We start from the raw sequence: 20,303 nt of genomic DNA on the forward strand, positions 1-20,303 counted from the left end.
TTGTTTCTTGTCTCTATGAGACTATCCCCCGCAGAGACCCGGGTTTGGATAAGATCAGGGCAGGCTGGGAGGCCGAATTGGAGATCGCATTTTCAGATGAGTGGTGGGAGCAGGCAACGGAGAGGGTTAATTCTTCTTCTTCCTGTGCTAGGCTTAGCCTCATTCAGTTTAAAGTTCTCCACAGAACTCATTACAGTAAAGCAAGGTTATCTAAAATATATCCGGGCATGACGGATAGTTGCGATAGATGCTCACAATCACCAGGGAATCTGTCCCACATGTTCTGGTCTTGCCCCAAATTGATCCCATTCTGGAAATCTTTCTTTGACATAATTTCTGAAGTGCTGGAGACAACCATTTTGCCTTGCCCCCAAATTGCAATTTTTTGAATCCCGGAGGAGGATGTAGTTTTACCCAGAAAGCAACTTAATGTTATTGCCTTCGCCTCATTAATCGCCCGCAGGAGGATACTTTTACAGTGGAAGGCTAAGTCCCCTCCCTCGGCTAAATCATGGTTGATTGATGTTATGTCCTTTCTGCAACTTGAAAAGATCAAATTCACAATTCGAGGGTCCTCTGACAAATTTTACAACCATTGGCAACCTTTAATATCGTATGTAAGCAGTTTAGAATCACTTTCACCTGACTGAAGACACGTGGTGTGGGTGTGTGGATCTCTACTTGGTGCAGTGTATATATATAGCATAATATATCGGAAATCATTACACATGAGAGTCAAGAAATGAGCCAATTAAGCGTTTATATATGAGTGTATATATATAGGTTTTTCTTATTTTATTTTATTTTTCTTCTTGGTTTTCTTTTCTGTTTTTTGTTGTTGTTGTTTTTTCTTTTTATTTAATATTACTTTGTTTTATTTGATTTACCTATTTGTGTTATTGCTAATGTTATTTTTACCCCCCATTGAAATTGTTCATCAATCATAACCATTTCTTTATATCTTAGTGTCTTGTCTACCTATTGGTTTTATACCTGTGTATATACTGTTTGTTATGTGTGTTGTTTTGTACTCAACCTATTGGTTTTATACCTGTGTTTATATGTTGTTTGTATGTCTGGCCTCGTGGGGAGGGATGGTGGGTGGGGATGACTGGGAGGGGAGTTGTGGGAGAAAATGTAAAAAAAACCCCAAAGAGTCATATTCTCTGTCTGTAAAATTTGCATATCTTACTCTTTGAATAAAATTTACTTAAAAAAAAAAAAAATCAACACTGTGACAGACGATAATGTAACCCATTGAGACCTGAGACCAGATTATACAAAGTGTCTTCTAAATCATGACAGTTATCTGAAAAACCCTATGTTTCTATACCAGTGGTTCTCAAACTATCTCATGTCAAGGACCACCAAAATTATATGGAAATTGGAAATTGGTATAGGCTTGCCGTAACAGTGTTCCTGGGAGTCTGGATGTTCCGGGGACCCCCACACTTTAATTATGTCATTTTTCGATCGTTTCGGACGCGGGAAGGCTCGCCGGAATCGGGGGCCGGCCCCTTGGGCGAATTCCCAAGGATGTTCCGGGGACCCTGGGGACCCCCATGCAGTAACGCAGTTATACAGTACAGAGCACAGTACAATACCGTATAACTATAACAATAACTGCATAGTTGCACCGCTCAGTTCACACAGGTGTGATTTGAATTGTGACGTGGCAACCAGTTAAACATGAACATGCCAAACAATCAAACAATACAACGTGTAATTGTCTCAAACATTGAACCTCACACAGGTCACACAAATGTTACCCCCCTGTTTCCCCTCCCAATTTGTCATTTGAGCCCATTTCCCTATGTGGCTGATCCAGTGTGATGATGTGCTGCCTCTCTGTAGCTTCTAGGTGGGCTGGCGGATGAGAAGGTGCGTTGGACGGAGAGCATGCATCATCTGGACTACATGGTCAATAACGTAGCAGGAGACGTGCTACTGTCTGCAGGATACATCGCCTACCTTGGACCGTTCATTGTAAGTGGGGCCGGTGGTGGATGTCATTCTCTCTTGATAAGCTATATGAAAGCAATAAGGTACACCCCGCATACTGTGCATCTGCTCGGCGCGTGAGTATTGTCTTATTTAACGAAGCAACGCTTCGGTCCCTCCGGACCTTCCTCAGGCATGCCTATATTTGGGCCTGCCTGACAAATAACTCTGGGCATACACGACGGGACACAGTGATAATAACTAGGGTGGGGCATGCATTCCCAACTTGCATCGTTCCAAGTAAGCCAGTGTGCCCAACGGGCATTTAGAATTAGGCATCCCGTTCCTTGGTTTTTGATTTGATTTGATTTGATTCATGTGTACAAACGTCTGTAATCCACGTAACTCGAGAACCGTCCCCCCCCCCCCCCCCCCTGGACATCTCCATATATGGAGCTGGCCTGTTCCGACATCACAATGATGTTTCTGACATCTGCATATACTCCATATTTGGGCATGCCTGACAAATGACTCTATATATGGGCATAAACGGGACACAGAGGGGGCTTGCATTTCCAACTTTGAATCGTTCCAAGTAAGCAAGTAAATATTATATTATAAAATATATTTGTATTTCATTTTTATTTGATATATTCACGATACAATTCATAAATGAGCAGTACAGAATTATCAGGATTGCACAAAAAGTCAGAGGACTTAATTCCATTGTGATCCAAATAAATAAATAGTTACAGCATAAGAAGAACATCACAATACTAATGACATTTACAACAGGCCATCATTGATCAGTAAACAAAAGACAATAAATAGATATAAATAGATAAATACAGCACTATACTAACTTGCCCATCAGCCACTTTTTCAACATAATTTTAAATTGTTCAGAGACTGGGCAAATTTAATTTCCCTTGGGATTTTGTTCCAATCCTCCTGCCCTGTATATTTAAATGAGCTTCTACCTACCTTATGTTTTAGGTGTGGTGGTTTAAGATCAGCTACACTAGCCCTTGTGTTCAAACTATGGAACTGGTTAACATACGGGAAGTAAGTAACCTTTAAAATATTATGGTTAGTTGCGTTCACGTGATGCCATGCATTGTGTCTGTGTGTCCACCAGGGGGAGTACAGAGAGTCCATGGTGGAGGAATGGCTGTGCGGACTCAAACGGCTCGGTGTTCCTCACACGGACAAGCCTGACCTGATCAGTACCCTGGGAGACCCGGTCCGGATCCGCTCCTGGCAGGTCACTATAAGTGTCATGATCTGCCTTTCGTGTGTTGTTTTTGTTGTTCTTGAAACTTATTCTGAGGTTATGCTATGGTGTTCTTGAATATTATTTTGAAGTAATGCTTTGTGTTTCCTGTTTTCCTTTGTAGTTGGTTCCTGCCTTGTCTCACCTTCCCTGATTTTTGGTTCTTTGTTTCACCTGTGTCTTGTTTTCCCCCAGCCAATCCTTGTGTTGATTTGATTTGAGTTCACCTGTGTCCTGTTAATCTTGTGCCTATTTAAGCCCTGTGTTTGGTTGTGTTCTCTGTTGGATTATTCTTTATTGTCTTGTAAACCTGAGTTCCAAGTCTGTTTGTTTGATGGTGTTGCTCTCCTGCAAACCTCTGTTAAAATAAACTTCCACTTGATCCTGACTTCCTCGCATTTGGGTCCTACTTGGATCACATCCTGACATAATAATCCAACCACCTTTGGACCCAGCGGGAAGAGTTTTGTTTTTTTTAATTTATTTCCAAGATGCCAGCAGTTTGGAGCAAGCCACTAGTGAGCCCAGGTCTGTCGGTGCACACACCTGTGACACATGCCTGTACTCTGCCTTCTCCTGCCCATGCCTTGCCCACCCAGGGGCTCCACGTTCCTCACCCTGAGCGTTATGGAGGTAATCCTGAGTCCTGTGACTCTTTCCTTGCCCAGTGTTGGGCAGTTTTTGAGGACCAGGCACCTGCCTTCTCCACTGAACATTTCCGCCTGGCTTATGTGAGGTACATGCTCACAGGAGAGGCCCTATCCTGGGCTATTGATGTGTGGGAGGAGGAACAAAGTTTTTGCTCCAGCTACAACTCTTTCACTACAGAGCTGAGAAGAGTTTTTGGTTCTCCAGTATCTAGTGTTCCTGAACCTGTGCTGCCCAGCACCACCAAGTCCATGCCTGTGCTGCCCAGCGAACCCGTGCTGCCCAGCGAACCCGAGCTGCCCAGCGAACCCGTGCTGCCCAGCGCACCCGAGCTGCCCAGCGCACCCGAGCTGCCCAGCTCACCCGAGCTGCCCAGCGCACGCGAGCTGCCCAGCGAACCCGTGCTGCCCAGCGAACCCGAGCTGCCCAGCGCACCCGAGCTGCCCAGCGCACGCGAGCTGCCCAGCGCACCCGAGCTGCCCAGCGAACCCGAGCTGCCCAGTGCCACCGAGCCTGCACTGCCCAGTGCCACCGAGCCTGCGCTGCCCAGCGCCTCCGAGCTGCCCAGTGTCACTGTGCCCGGTGCTGCTGACACTCTTCTGCATTGCACCTCGTTGGCCGTCCCTGTACCTGCCTGCTTTGTGAAATTCCCTGATCTTGTCTGTAATGACTCGGTACCTGTCTACCCTGAGCCGACTCCAGCCCAAGACCCATTTGAGGGGTCTCGTTTGGTCGTGTTCAGGGGAACCCGTGGGACCTCCAGAAGGGGGCGTGCGCGACATGGTTCCCGACACCACCAACGCTCCCTGTTGCCCAGCGTCCTGGATTCTTCGCTGCCCAGCGCCTTGGAGTCCTTGCTATCCAGTGCCCAGTGTGTATCACTGCCCTGGGTTCAAGAGGCTCCACTGCTGCCCAGTGCTACTGTAACTCTGCCCCCAGTTTTGCCTGAGATTGTGTTGGCTGGTCCCGCCAACACCCTGCCTAGTCCCGTCAGTGACCTGTCCGTGTCCTCGTCTGTCCCCGCCTATGTCCAGTCTGTGTCCTCGTCTGTCCCCGCCTATGTCCAGTCTGTGTCCTCGTCTGTCCCCGCCTCTGTCCTGTCTGTGTTCTTGTCTGTCCCCGCCTCTGTCCTGTCTGTGTCCTCGTCGGCTGCCCCCGCTTGTGTTCCACATGTTTACCCAGCCGTCGCCATCACCAACGTCGTGCCTGCATCCCCATTGACTTCCCTCGCTGATGCTCTGCCAGCGGACTATGCCGATTCCCGGCCAGACGTCCTGTCAGCTGTCTCTGCTGACAGTCTGCCGGAGACCCTGTCCGTTTACCCTGCTGACACCCCCATTGAACATTCTGAACTGCCTCTGGTTGTCGCTGTTGAACCTAACCCAGTGTCCCCCCGGCCACCAGACTCCTGTTCTGTCCTCCCAGTGTTCCCCCGGCCACCAGACTCCTGTTTTGTCCTCCCAGTGTCCCCCCAGCCACCAGACTCCTGTTTTGTCCTCCCAGTGTTCCCCCAGCCACCAGACTCCTGTTTTGTCCTCCCAGTGTCCCCCCGGCCACCAGACTCCTGTTCTGTCCTCCCAGTGTTCCCCCGGCCACCAGACTCCTGTTTTGTCCTCCCAGTGTCCCCCCAGCCACCAGACTCCTGTTTTGTCCTCCCAGTGTCCCCCCGGCCGCCAGACTCCTGTTCTGTCCTCCCAGTGTTCCCCCAGCCACCAGACTCCTGTTCTGTCCTGCCAGTGTTCCCCCAGCCACCAGACCCCAGTTCAGTCCTCCCAGTGTCTAAACAGCCATGTGAAGCGTGTTTTGTTCTCCCAATGTCCCTGTCTCTATGTCCTCCTGAGCCTTTGTCCCCATGCTCTGCTGGGCCATTTTGTCCCAGCCCTTTTCAGCCTCTTTGCCCTAAACCCAGCACTGCTCATAGTCCCATATCTAGCCCTGCCTATAGTCCCGTTTCTAGTCCTGTCCCTGGCCACCTTTCTTCCCCAGTTTTGCAGCCTTTCTCCCCTGTGGCCCACCAGTATGCCAGCCCCTTTGTTCCCCAAGCTACTTCCTTTTCCCAGCCTCCTCTGTTCCGTTCTGGAATGTCCTGCCCTTTGGTGAAGGGTTCGCTTGGTCTGCCTACTGCTCTCCCTTTCTGTTTGTCTGCCTGTCTCCCTCTCTGTGTGTCTGCTAGTTTGTCTGCTAGTCTTTTAGTCCGTCTGTCTACCCCCCAGTCATCCAGTCTACCTTCTGACTTTCTTTCCCGCCAGATGTTGTGTGAGATCACCTGTTTGTCCGCTTGCCTGCCAGTGTGTCAGTTAATCTGTTTGTCTGTTGGTTTGTCTGAGTTGATGCCTGTCTGCTTGTCTATGTGCCTATCTGCATGTCTGTCTGTGTGTTTGCCCACTTGTCTTTCTATGTGATCCCGGTTGTTTGGTTGTGAGTTCCGCTGTCTCTCTTTGTCTGTCCTGTGGAATGGTTGTAGCCTGCAGTGTTTTCCTCATGGTTTCTTGTAGTTTGTCAGCTTTTCACCTAGTTGTGTGATGCCTGTTTGGATGTCTTTGCCCTTCTTCTTCTTGATTGCTTGTGTGCGTGATTCCTACTCGGTCTTGTCTATTTTCTGCCCGTTTCTCGTCACCTTTTCCTTACCAGTGTCCTCTATCCTTCTCTCTGTTCTGTGTTGGTCAGTCTCCCCAGCCCCTGGCTCTTTGCTCTAGTCCAGTTCTGTTTACGCCCTGTCCCCTCTGTCTTGCCCTGTCCCTCCAGTTCAGTCCTGTCCCTCAGTGCAGTGCCCTGGTCCCTCCGCTGGACCACCTCCCGTTTGTTGTTTTTATGGGGCGTCTGGGATACGCCCCTTTGAAGGGGGGTACTGTCATGATCTGCCTTTCGTGTGTTGTTTTTGTTGTTCTTGAAACTTATTCTGAGGTTATGCTATGGTGTTCTTGAATATTATTTTGAAGTAATGCTTTGTGTTTCCTGTTTTCCTTTGTAGTTGGTTCCTGCCTTGTCTCACCTTCCCTGATTTTTGGTTCTTTGTTTCACCTGTGTCTTGTTTTCCCCCAGCCAATCCTTGTGTTGATTTGATTTGAGTTCACCTGTGTCCTGTTAATCTTGTGCCTATTTAAGCCCTGTGTTTGGTTGTGTTCTCTGTTGGATTATTCTTTATTGTCTTGTAAACCTGAGTTCCAAGTCTGTTTGTTTGATGGTGTTGCTCTCCTGCAAACCTCTGTTAAAATAAACTTCCACTTGATCCTGACTTCCTCGCATTTGGGTCCTACTTGGATCACATCCTGACAATAAGAGCCGTTAATGGGATGTGTTTAGATTCATTATATCCTGATCAGTACCCTGGGAGACCCGGTCCGGATCCGCTCCTGGCAGGTCACTATAAGAGCCTTTAATGGGATGTGTTTAGATTAATTATATCCTGATCAGTACGCTGGAAGACCCGGTCCGGATCCGCTCCTGGCAGGTCACTATAAGAGCCTTTAATGGGATGTGTTTAGATTAATTATATCCTGATCAGTACCCTGGAAGACCCGGTCCGGATCCGCTCCTGGCAGGTCACTATAAGAGCCTTTAATGGGATGTGTTTAGATTAATTATATCCTGATCAGTACCCTGGAAGACCCGGTCCGGATCCGCTCCTGGCAGGTCACTAAGAGCCTTTAATAGGATGTGTTTAGATTAATTATATCCTGATCAGTACCCTGGGAGACCCGGTCCGGATCCGCTCCTGGCAGGTCACTAAGAGCCTTTAATAGGATGTGTTTAGATTAATTATATCCTGATCAGTACCCTGGGAGACCCGGTCCGGATCCACTCCTGGCAGGTCACAATAAGAGCCTATAATAGGATGTGTTTAGATTGGTCACTAACAGCCTTTAATGGGATATGTTTAGATTCAATATACTGTATATATACTGGTCTTTTGTCTCTGTCGGGTGGAAACAGAACAGTTACTTCATACTGTATATGTCTTTTGTCTCTGTCGGGTGGAAACAGAACAGTTACTTTTGTCTCTGTCGGGTGGAAAACAGAACAGTTACTTTTGTCTCTGTCGGGTGGAAAACAGAACAGTTACTTTTGTCTCTGTCGGGTGGAAACAGAACAGTTACTTTTGTCTCTGTCGGGTGGAAACGGAACAGTTACTTTTGTCTCTGTCGGGTGGAAACAGAACAGTTACTTTTGTCTCTGTCGGGTGGAAACAGAACAGTTACTTTTGTCTCTGTCGGGTGGAAACAGAACAGTTACTTTTGTCTCTGTCGGGTGGAAACGGAACAGTTACTTTTGTCTCTGTCGGGTGGAAAACAGAACAGTTACTTTTGTCTCTGTCGGGTGGAAAACAGAACAGTTACTTTGTCTCTGTCGGGTGGAAAACAGAACAGTTACTTTTGTCTCTGTCGGGTGGAAAACAGAACAGTTACTTTTGTCTCTGTCGGGTGGAAACGGAACAGTTACTTTTGTCTCTGTCGGGTGGAAAACGGAACAGTTACTTTTGTCTCTGTCGGGTGGAAACAGAACAGTTACTTTTGTCTCTGTCGGGTGGAAACAGAACAGTTACTTTTGTCTCTGTCGGGTGGAAAACAGAACAGTTACTTTTGTCTCTGTCGGGTGGAAACGGAACAGTTACTTTTGTCTCTGTCGGGTGGAAAACAGAACAGTTACTTTTGTCTCTGTCGGGTGGAAACAGAACAGTTACTTTGTCTCTGTCGGGTGGAAAACAGAACAGTTACTTTTGTCTCTGTCGGGTGGAAAACAGAACAGTTACTTTTGTCTCTGTCGGGTGGAAAACAGAACAGTTACTTTTCAGGATTCAAATGAAAAAAGTAGCAGATCGACGAGCTCCAAACGCGTCGCTTCGTGCCGCGTTTTTGCAGCTTGCCGATCTACTTTTGGTATTTTTGTGTGACGCTGTAGTATAATCAAGGAGGGCTGTTAATTTACGAAAGAAAAAAAACATAGAGAAAAAATATATATAGAGATACAGGGTTTCTGCCGGACAACAGCGACTCAAATGTATCAAATGTATAATCTGTATAAGTCTGTCTGTGTGTCTGTCTGTCTGTCTGTCTGTCCGTCCGCCTGTGTCTGTCTGTCCGTCCGCCTGTGTCTGTCTGTCTGTCTGTCCGCCTGTGTCTGTCTGTCCGTACGTCTGTCTGTCTGGTCGTGTGTGCAGATAACAGGCTTGCCCAGAGACAGCCTGTCGGTGGAGAATGGCGTGATAACGCAGCACTGTCAGCGCTGGCCTCTGTTCATCGACCCACAGGGACAGGCCAACAAGTGGATCAAAAACATGGTGAAAAACTGAAAACTAAGGATCCGACACTAAATCTATGATTGTACACACACATAATAGACTCATAGTGTATGTACAGTAACCACACGGATAAGTGCATGCATGCATGGATGCATACATAATACATACATACAATCATACATAACATACATACATACATACATACATACTGTACATACATACGTAGTACAAACATAGTACAGTACATACATACATACATACACATTACTACTTGCATAGTGCACGGCACCTATGATTTCTATTTATTTTTTTATCTCACTATACGTTCTTTTGTTGTTGTCAGCTGATGACCTGATCTATTAAACCAGCACTATAGGATAGGAACATGGATGGCAAAGGGGGTCAGTCGTGTTGACGTTGGCGAGAAGTGACTCCCCTGTGTCCCGTTTTCTCCCAAAGGAGCGTGACACTGGACTGGTCACCATGAGGCTCAGTGACCGTGACTTCCTCCGTAGCCTGGAGAACGCCATTCGTTTCGGCAAACCCTGCCTACTGGAGAACGTGGGAGAAGACTTGGATCCTGCCCTGGAACCCGTCTTACTGAGACAGGTGATTCGTACTACACACTCGGCCACACATTGTACTGTGTGTGTGTGTGTGTGTGTGTGTGTGTGTGTGTGTGTGTGTGTGGTGTGTGTGTGTGTAGGTTTTACAGAAAAGAAGGTGGAGGTCTTCCCACTGCGGAGAGTGGGCATTTGCCACCTTAAACCCTGTCTCTGTTTCTTTGAGTAGCGATAAAATTGTTTCTTTTAACTAAAGTACATTTGTGATCCCGCATGCATTCGAATGAGGAAATTGCACGTACACTCGTACAGTCAGACGCATAGTGTCAAGGAGACCTAACGCTATATGGAAACAGAGGTGGAGCATAACTGGCCTTGTCTGTGACCTCTCGGAGGTCGACTCTTAACCTTCGGGGATTTGAAGCTTCACCTGTGTCTTTCACCGTTTTAGCACTCTTTCAGTGCTTCGGAATGTTGGCGCTCTTGCTGCGATGGTCGATAGTTGAGTCTTTCTTTTTCACTTTTCCCCTGCCGTTTATGATTTGTTGCGTTCCGTGATTTGTTATGTCACTTCGCTACTATAAAACACTAGTTTGACATCGTATCAATGTGCACCAATGCTGTTGCCCTGCAACTTATGTATTATTCACTAAACTCACCCCACACAGCAGTCCGGGTTTTTTTTTTGTACTACTGAATCTGACATCGTGGACAACTATAGATTTTGCTCTCGAGTCTCGAACTGGCGCTGTTATTTTCAGCAGTGAGAAAAGCATGGATACCGCTCCGCTGGCTGGTGGCGTATCGGCAACAACGCGGATACGCAACAGGTGACGCTATGAAATGCAAACAGGAGACTGGCCAGACTGGAGTAGCGAAGTGACAAGACAAATCACAAAATGAAAGCGAATCAGGCCGGAACCCAGGCTAACTCACATAGACATTTAATTTAACTCACACTCCGTGCACTCCATGTGTGTGTGTCTGTGTCTGTGTGTGTGTGTGTGTGTGTGTGTGCGTGCGCTACTCAGACGTTCAAGCAGCGGGGTGGCGTGGTGCTGAAGCTTGGCGACACCATCGTCCCGTACCACGCTGACTTCAGGATGTACATCACCACCAAGCTGGCCAACCCACATTACTCCCCAGAGATCTGCACCAAGGTCACCCTCATCAACTTCACCCTCTCGCCCAGGTAGGACACACCTTAACCCATTTTCTCTGCTGTTAGCATTATGTTATGCTTTAGCTATTGAAAAATAGCAGATCTACAAGCTCATAGCGCGCCACCGAGTGGCGCGCTACGAGCTTGTAGGTCTGCTATTTTAGAAAAATTTAAGAACGACTGACATAGAAACATGGCTTTTTCAGAAAACTGTCAGGATGTAGAAGACATTTTTTTAATCTGATCTCAGGTCAGAATGGGTTAAGACCTGAGACCAGATTCTACAAAATGTCTTCTAAATCCTGACAGTTTTCTGAGAAAATAATGTACCAGTGCCTCTCTAACCTTTTTTTACTTCAAGGACAAGGATATGTCGTTCCAGGGAGACCTCCCAGAAGAAAAGATTTTAGTTAAAAAAACGTGCACTGTGAAAGAATATATATTCAAAGATTAATTTTGTACACATGTTCACTATTTAAAAGAAAATGGCACATCTACAAGATCTAGATCAGCTGTTTTTCAACAGCTAAAGTCGATCTTCGATTTTTCTAAAATAGCTCGTAGCTCATAGCTCGTAGCTCGCCACTCGGTGGCGCGCTATGAGCTTGTAGATCTGCTATTTTTCAATAGCTAAAGCATAGCATAATGCTAACACCAAAAGGGGTTCCCGCCCCAAAATGGCCTTAATGGATGATACACACACAGGTTCTATCTGTGACGTCACATGCTGCTCTGCTGTGACGACATGTCATTTTCCCCATAAGGGATTTATCAAAATATTTATAGCAATCATTTTAAGCCTAGAACCAAGCCATCCAGGATCCTGGTGAATCATGACCATAACACATTTAGATTATGTGAAGAAATAAATAATTCATTATATGATTTATATACACTACGCACATTTTATACGCTTTATTTAGCGGTTTAAAAATGTCTCTCTTGTGCGCGCGTGGTGTGTGTGCGTGCGTGCGTGCGTGCACGCATGTGTGTGTGTGCGTGTGCGTGTGCGTGTGCGTGTGCGTGTGCGTGTGCGTGCGTGCGTGCGTGCGTGCGTGCGTGCGTGCGTGCGTGCGTGCGTGCGTGCGTGCGTGCGTGCGCGCGTGTGTGTGTGTGTGTGTGTGTGTCTGTGTGCTTCCAGTGGTCTGGAGCAGCAGCTCCTGGGCCGCGTGGTGGCCGAGGAGCGTCCGGACCTGGAGGAGGCCAAGGGCCAGCTGGTGGTCAGCGTGGCTCTGATGAAGCAGCAGCTGGCGGAGCTGGAGGAGCGCATCCTGCTCCGCCTCGGCTCCTCCCAGGGGAACCCCGTGGACGACCTGGAGCTCATCCGCGTGCTGGCCGCCTCCAAGGTCAAGGCCGGGGAGATCAAGGTCAGGCCCGTCGTCCTCGTCGGCGGCTGTGATCTTTTAGTTCAGTCATTATAGGTCTCTTGAATAGTTCTCATTGAGTTTTAGTCACGTTTTCTTTTTTTTTGTCACCTGGAATGTTTTAGTGTTTAGCCCTTTCTGACCTGAGATCAGATTCATACGAGGTTTCCACTGGACACACACTGGTCTGATGAATCCATTCTGACCTGAGATCAGATTCTAGAAATGTCAGTCGCTCTTCGATTTTTCAAAAATAGCAGACCTACAAGCTCGTATCGCGCCACTCGGTGGCGCGATATGAGCTTGTAGATCTGCTATTTTTCAATAGCTTGTCAGGCTGCCGACCCGGAGTATGTGTGTGGAACCAAGCAGGAGATTGAACACAAGAATGACTGATATAAAACACTTTACTTAACTTAGGAATCAAAAGAACACAGGAAACGCCACACAGGGCAGGAACATACAGGAACAGCAGCGCAAAGCTGGCGTAGAACCAAACTATAAACCGACACAGAGTCCCACAAACACACCACTTAAATCCCAAAGTCATTAGTAGGCACAAGTGTCCACAGCTGTGTTCCCAGGAGGAAACTGTCTCTCAGGTAGGGTGGGGGAGGGGAACACACAGGGTAGGTAGGAGAGAACATAAGGGTGGCGGACCAGGCATGGGACGTTCTGGGACAGGACGTGACATAGCTAAAGCATAACATGATGCCAACACCAAAATGGGTGCCCGGTCAGAATGGGTTAGTCTATAGTTTCAGTCGAGTAAATATCATGAGATTTTAGTTGACTAAATCTATACAGTTGATTTAGTTTTTAGTTTTTACACTTGCTGAAAATAGCATGTTTTTACTATATATAGACAAGAGCCTATCATAGCTTTGTTTATATGCAAAGCGGTGTAAAGCAGACCCCTTAGCTTAGTATGTGTTTCAAAAGAATCCCAGATTGGTGTGGATAAAAGATTTCATTGGCACAGCACAAAATGTATCATTAATATAATATAATATAATATAATATAATATAATATACGGTAATATAATATAATATAATATACGGTAACATAACATAACATAACATAACATAACATAACATAACATAACATAACATAACATAACATAACATAACATAACATAACATAACATAACATTGTCACAATGCCACTATTATCACCGTGGAACTTTGTTCAAGTGATTTGAGAATCGGAGTAATTGTTTTAACTAGTTCTGTGCGACATTGCCCCGTCCAGCATGATGTGCGTGTGTATATATATATATATATAAATATAATATATATATATATACACCCTTGTGTCGATGTGTCGTTGATATGCCAACGTTCCACCGCCAGGCCAAGGTGACAGCGGCGGAGGAGACGGAGCGGGACATCGACGCCACGCGCCTGCAGTACGCGCCCGTGGCCGTGCGCGCGCGCGTCCTCTTCTTCTGCGTGTCGGACCTGGCCAACGTGGACCCCATGTACCAGTACTCTCTGGAGTGGTTCCTGGCCGTCTTCCTCGCTGCCGTCGGCGACTCGGAGAGAGCGGGTGAGCTCCCGTCTGAGTGACCGCCTAAAATAAAGTGTACAGATAATGCAACCGAGACCCTTATGGGTCTCCATTATGGCTCAGCTGCCTCGCCATGGGTCCATTTGGTTCTACTTGTACACTCTTGGTGTTCAATTCACACTCTGGGGTTTCACTGACACGGTTCAGAAGGATCGGTGAAAACATGTTTCCCAAACAAAAAACTGATTTATACTTTACAAAATGACGTCCTGAAAAAACTGTTTTTTTAGGGAAATGTCTATGACTTTCATGTTGCCACGTCGACAATTATTTTTATAAAAAGCAATAAGCAATACAAAGCAGAGGTTTGTAGTGATTTTAGGGCAGATTCACACTATAGTCCCAGGTGACTAGACTCTGGACCAATTGGCAGATGTCGTGGTATAGTGTTGAATGCTGCATAGCGTTCCCGGGAGCGGATCGCTCGGTCCCACATCGGGACCGAGTGAAGTGTGCTCTGGATCCGGATCGCTGCAATGTGAAAGCACTAGAGTACAATTGAACGAAGTGTACTCGGGTGCGGAAGAATCGAGGCCAATGTGAATCATGGCCAGCGGGGACCAGGCATGAGTGCTATTCGGGAACCGTTTGAATCAAACGGACTCGGTGTGAATCTGCCCTTTAGACCAGGGTTCTTGGCACAACACAAGGCCTCTTGGGGCTTATTATTGGTTTTTTTTTGCTGTCCATGTCCCCCATCATGACAGCCACGGTGGAGCAGAGGACGGCCAACATCAGCGGGTTCTTCACCTTCAGCCTCTACAGCAACGTGTGTCGCAGCCTGTTTGACAAGCACAAGCTCATGTTCTCCTTCCTCCTGGCCGCTCGCATCATGATGGACCAACACAAGATCCACATGGTGACACAACGCACGCACGCACGCACGCACGCACGCACGCACGCACGCACGCACGCGCACAACACACACACACACACACACACACACGAGCACAGGCTCCTTTTCCTAGCCTGCATGTGTTCCAGACAGAATCACTGCGTTCGGTGAATCCGTTTTGTCACTCGCTAAATCCACGGAACGCAGCGAATCAGGCTACCCTTTTCACTTTTTATATATATATACTTTATTGAAAATGTTTCAGGGTTTTTACAATGTATACATATATTACATTAAAGTACAAACATATATCAAGGCATTTCAAAGCTTTTTATTTTTATTTTTTACAAGGTTAATAAGTGCCATGGTGTCAGTTTATTTTTATTTATTTTAGTTTGTGTGTGTGTTTTTTAGTTTCGTTTTTTTAGTTTGTTTGTTTGCCTGTTAGCAGAATAACGCTAACCTTTGGTTCAAAAAGGTCAAAGGACAAGGTCACAATCAAGGGCATCAAAAGGGCATACATAATCGGCATAATTCATGTGGAAATGGCATGTCTTGACAATAGACCTTGTTCATGCAGCAGCCATTTTGACATATGGTGAACAGTTGTTACCAATTATCATTTATTAAGGTTGTATTCCATTCAGTTCAAACAGTCAGGGTGCTGCTACTGCTGAAAACATCAGACCCGTCTGAAGTGAGTGGTACAGTTACAGTACAGTACTGTACTGTACTGTACTGTACTGTACTGTACTGTACTGTACTGTACTGTACTGTACTGTACTGTACTGTACTGTACAAGCCCTCCTCCCTGGCCTGTGTGTTAGGCTGTGCAACAGTGACACTTGGTGGTGAACAAACGCTATAAAGCTATTGTCATGCTCGGACACAGGGACTCAGCCACACACATAGCTGTCTATAGGACTGGTTGCACCACTCGAAAACGTTTTCTGTGTGTGCGTGTGCGTGTGTGTGTGTGTGTGTGTGTGTGTGTGTGTGTGTGTGCGTGCGTGCGCCTGCGTGCGTGTGTGTGTGCGTGCGTGCACCAGGCCGAGTGGCGCTACTTGTTGTCCGGGGGAATGCCGGCGGCGAGGCAGCTGACCAACCCAGCGGTGAGCTGGCTGTCAGAGCGCGCCTGGCAGGACGTCCTGGCTCTCAGCACTCTGCCCGCCTTCAGCGGCCTGGCAGAGGGCTTCCCTGGTCACCTGGCGGCCTTCAAGAACATCGTTGACAGCAGCCAGCCTCACAGGTTCATAACGCACACATTACACCTAATTATGCAAGGGATAATGAATGGCTAGGTGCATGGTCATTGTTGATTAAATCACCGACAACAAAACAATGACCACCTAGCCATTCATTATGCCGCTTATTTCACGGCTACATAATACATGAATTAAAATTGACCCAAAAGTGATGGTAATGAAAGTAAAAACATTCTTGAGAGCAACGTTTAGTTGAATGACATTGTGTGTTAAAGGGACACTTCACCCTTTTTGCAAAAAATATATGTTAATGACGTTTAGAAGCTTTAGAACACTTTCCTGGGGGGCTTTATGTATGTAATATGTGGTTTTAGATCTTTTAGATTGTAGCAGTGAGCCTGTTGTCTCTGATGTCATGGACACTGTGCTCACTTCCTTCCTGGACTACATGTTTTCTCAGTAAGACAGCTCTCCCCCTATCCGCAAGGAGGAGCAGTGCACCAAAGAATTATGGGAATTGTAGTCCAGGAAGGTAGTGAGACCAGTGTCCATGACATCAGAGACAACAGGCTCACTGCTACAATCTAAAATAACTAAAACCACATATTACACACATAAATACCCCCAGAAAAGTGATCTAAAGCTTCTAAACGTCATTAACATATATCTTTTTGCTAAAAGGGTGAAGTGTCCCTTTAAGAAATAACGCACAGCTGAATTCAACCAGAATCAAGCATTCAACCAAGCCGTGTAATAAATGTAATTATGTCATGGCATGGCATCGCATGTGAGCGTTGTTACGAGTGGGTAGTAGTGTAGCACACTGGTCATGGCAGTACAGTTTGTGTGCTGTTCAGTGCAATAGCTCAATAGGAGGCTGGGCCCCATAGCTCAATAGGAGGCTGGGCCCCATAGCTCAATAGTATTCTACTGTTAAGACGGAAGCTAGGATCTTACTGTAGCTTGCTTATGATCCTTGATGACTATTTCTATGTAATTGTTGTTCTTGCTTACTGTAGTGTGTATGCTGTATGCTAAATACCTAAATTGACAATTTAGGCAGTATATGCTAAAGTGTATGCTAAATGCCTAAATTGACAATTGTGTCATTATAGTTTAGCCACAGCGAAACGATTAAAATAGTGTAAGGTGGTGACAACAGAGTATAAAATGAAAGTGTGTGTGTGTGTGTGTGTGTGTGTGTGTGTGTGTGTGTGTGTGTGTGTGTGTGTGTGTGTGTGTGTGTGTGTGTGTGTGTGTGTGTGTGTGTGTGTGTGTGTGTGTGTGTGTGTGTGTGTGTGTGTGTGCGTGTGTGTGTGTGCGTGCGTGTGTCTCTGTAGAGAGCCCCTCCCAGGAGAATTGGCCAGCAGGCTGGACTCCTTCCAGAAGCTGCTGGTCCTTCGCTGCCTGAGGCCAGACAGACTCAGCCAGGGCCTGCAGGACTTCGTGTCAGCACAGCTGGGAGAGCGCTTCATACAGCCTCAGGTATAGACACCTTGTCAGCACAGCAGGGAGAGCCCTTAGAAACATAGAAACACACACTGTAGTGTGGGCCCGATAAGCGGCTGGAAATGAGCACAGAGTCAGGATGTAAAAAGCAGCCACACCGTGGTTTATTCCAAAAAGAAGGTTGACAGCATGGTCAATGGCAGAATACAGGCAGCAAACAAATAGGGCATGTTGGTGTGCAGCTCCACCATGCCCTCTCACTGAATCCAACACTGAGTTGGTGTGTGCTTCCTGGCAGCCTTTTATAGTCAGCTGAACCAATCAGTGCAGACTGTACCATTTTACCAGTTAAACATGCAACCCTTTTCTGAGCCCCACATAACCCACATCACCTGAACCTATATATCCCTACACCGGTAAGTACATATCAATGATGCCCACTATTGCAAGATAACCCACATATCACATTATCATTAGCAGCTCCAATGCATAACTTAACCACCCCCATGGCTATTTCACTGTGGTCCAGTCCAGACCAATACATGGTGCTCTGGTAGCCTGGGACTCTTTTGCCCGAACACACTGGAACAGACAGAACAGAAGCAGTCAGTATTCACGTACCCATAACACAGTCTCATATTACATAATGGTATTTTCATGTTCATAATACTTTCAATAAACCAGTTAAACTCATGACTTTTCCTTTGTGTGTCAAACAATATACATATTGAAATGTGCCAAATATCAGTAACAGAGGACCACTTCGTTACATTTCCCCCCTCCTCTCGATGCTCCTCAATCTTCATGGATGCGGGAGAGGCAGTCAGCCACCACATTGGACTTCCCTGACCGGTAGTGAACAGTAAAGTCATATGGCTGTAGGGAGAGATACCAACCCGCAATGCGTATATTTGCATCCTTCATGCGATTCAGCCACTGCAGTGCACGATGGTCAGTCTCTAGAAAGAAGTGTCGTCCTAACAGATAGTATCTGAGGGTGTCAATGGCCCACTTCATCGCCAAACACTCTTTCTCCACTGTTGAATACCTGGTCTCTCTGTCTTCCAGCTTACGACTCAGGAATGCCACCGGCTTCCTCTCTCCATCCACCTCCTGCAACAGCACCGCTCCAAGGCCCACTCCAGAAGCATCTGTCTGCAGGGTGAATGGCTTGTCAAAGTCTGGAGTGTGAAGGACTGGATGGGTGCAGATTGCTTCCTTGAGGTCTTTGAATGCTTTATCACACTCATCAGTCCATCTCACGTTAGTGGGGAATGCGTCTCTCGTGAGGTCTGTGAGCACTGCTGATCTCTCTGCAAAATGGGGAATAAATTTCCTGTACCACCCGACGAGGCCAACAAACCCTCTCACCTTCTTCTTGGTGGTTGGAACAGGGAAGGACCGGATGGCTTCAACTTTCCCAACCTGTGGTTTGATCTTGCCATAGCCAATTACAAACCCCAGGTATTGCACTTCTCTTTGTGCAATAGCACACTTTCGAGGGTTGATGGTTAGGCCGGCTGCACGGATGCATTGCAGGACTTGCTGTAGGTGGCACACATGCTCTTCCCAGGACTGGCTGAAAATTATACAATCATCAAGGTAGGCTGCAGAGAATTCAGACACATCCCTCAGTACATGATCCATTAGTCTCTGAAATGTGGCCGGTGCTCCATGGAGTCCAAATGGCATGACACGAAACTGGTACATACCAAACGGTGTCCTGAATGCTGTCAGTTCTTTACCGTCTGGTGCCAAGGCCAGCTGCCAATAACCTTTGCTCAGGTCCAGAGTGGTGATGTACCTCGCTTTGCCGACCCGCTCCAACATGTCATCAATCCGAGGCATTGGATAAGGATCAAAAGCAGATACAGAGTTAAGGTACCTAAAGTCAATACAAAAACGTAATGAACCATCTTTTTTCGGCACCAGAACAACCGGACTGCACCACTCACTGCTGGAGACCTCGATTATGCCTCCCTCCAACATAGACTGAATCTCATTCTTCAGTTCGGGGATCAGCCGCTCAGGAATCCTGTAACTCCTCTGACGAGCTGGAGCCTCCCCCTTCAGACGAATCTTGTGCTGTACAAGAGAGGTAAAACCTGGAGTCTCCCGGAACAGCTCTTTGTCCAGGAGGGGCTTAATGTCATCCTGTTGAGAACGTGACAGATAAGACAAATCCACTGGGGTGGACTCAGCGGCACCAGTGGGCAAAAACTTCTCATTCACCTCCTCATCGTGGACTGCACGTGCAAACAACTGCTGCACTGGCTCTGGTCGAACCTGGAATTCCTTCAACAAGTTTACATGGAAATTCTGATATTTTTTCATTCGCTCTGGCATATGTATTTCATATGTGACTGTACCCACTCTTCTAGTGACCTTATATGGTCCATGCCATTGTGTAAGCAGCTTACTGTCACTGGTGGGAAGCAACAGAAGTACCTGCTGACCTGGGCTGAGGACCCGCTCTCTGGCCTTCTGGTCATACCATGTCTTTTGGTGGTTTTGCGCCACCTTCAGGTTCTCCTGTGCCAGTGCCGACATCTGCTCCAGCCTCTCCCTCATTTTGACCACATAGGCCACAACATTCTCCCCCTCTGGTTCAGACCTTTCCCAATAGTCTTTCAGTAGGTCTAGTGGCCCCCTCACTTGCCGACCATAGAGTAGTTCGAATGGGGAAAACCCGGTTGATGCCTGTGGTACCTCTCTGTAGGCAAACAGCAGGTATGGCAGCCATTGGTCCCAGTCAGCACCTGTGTTGGAGACAAACTTGCGCAGCATGCTTTTCAGTGTCTTGTTGTACCTTTCCACAAGCCCGTCCGTTTGGGGGTGGTAAGGGGTGGTCTTAATCCCCTTCACACCTAACAACTGGTAAACTTGCTGCAGTAATTTGGACAAGAAATTTGTTGCACAATCTGTCAAAATCTCCCTGGCTATGCCCACTCTGGAAAATAGTTGTAAAAGGCAATTAGCAACCTGTCTGGCCTTGATTGACCTAAGGGGGAAAACCTCCGGGTACCGTGTTGCATAGTCACAAATAACCAATAT

General features: G+C 46.9%; 1 protein-coding gene across 1 annotated transcript in view; it reads left to right on the plus strand.

The window, feature by feature from the left end:
* Nucleotides 1-20,303, plus strand: part of LOC310877802 (dynein axonemal heavy chain 1-like) — a gene marked incomplete at both ends in the record, with an annotated part of 114,639 nt that overhangs the window by 72,733 nt on the left and 21,603 nt on the right. Inside the window, 14 exons of the mRNA XM_083791751.1 lie at nucleotides 1,855-1,986; nucleotides 3,080-3,205; nucleotides 3,814-5,223; nucleotides 5,306-5,653; nucleotides 6,608-6,660; nucleotides 7,186-7,222; nucleotides 9,021-9,140; nucleotides 9,561-9,710; nucleotides 10,696-10,856; nucleotides 11,968-12,193; nucleotides 13,544-13,739; nucleotides 14,468-14,619; nucleotides 15,645-15,844; nucleotides 17,141-17,285. Of these exons, the coding sequence (XP_083647877.1) occupies nucleotides 1,855-1,986; nucleotides 3,080-3,205; nucleotides 3,814-5,223; nucleotides 5,306-5,653; nucleotides 6,608-6,660; nucleotides 7,186-7,222; nucleotides 9,021-9,140; nucleotides 9,561-9,710; nucleotides 10,696-10,856; nucleotides 11,968-12,193; nucleotides 13,544-13,739; nucleotides 14,468-14,619; nucleotides 15,645-15,844; nucleotides 17,141-17,285 (3,456 nt within the window). The remainder of the gene's footprint in view (nucleotides 1-1,854; nucleotides 1,987-3,079; nucleotides 3,206-3,813; nucleotides 5,224-5,305; nucleotides 5,654-6,607; nucleotides 6,661-7,185; nucleotides 7,223-9,020; nucleotides 9,141-9,560; nucleotides 9,711-10,695; nucleotides 10,857-11,967; nucleotides 12,194-13,543; nucleotides 13,740-14,467; nucleotides 14,620-15,644; nucleotides 15,845-17,140; nucleotides 17,286-20,303) is intronic.

Source organism: Protomyctophum parallelum, assembly GCF_964188405.1.
Source record: "Protomyctophum parallelum genome assembly, chromosome: 20".
Lineage (NCBI taxonomy): Eukaryota > Metazoa > Chordata > Actinopteri > Myctophiformes > Myctophidae > Protomyctophum > Protomyctophum parallelum.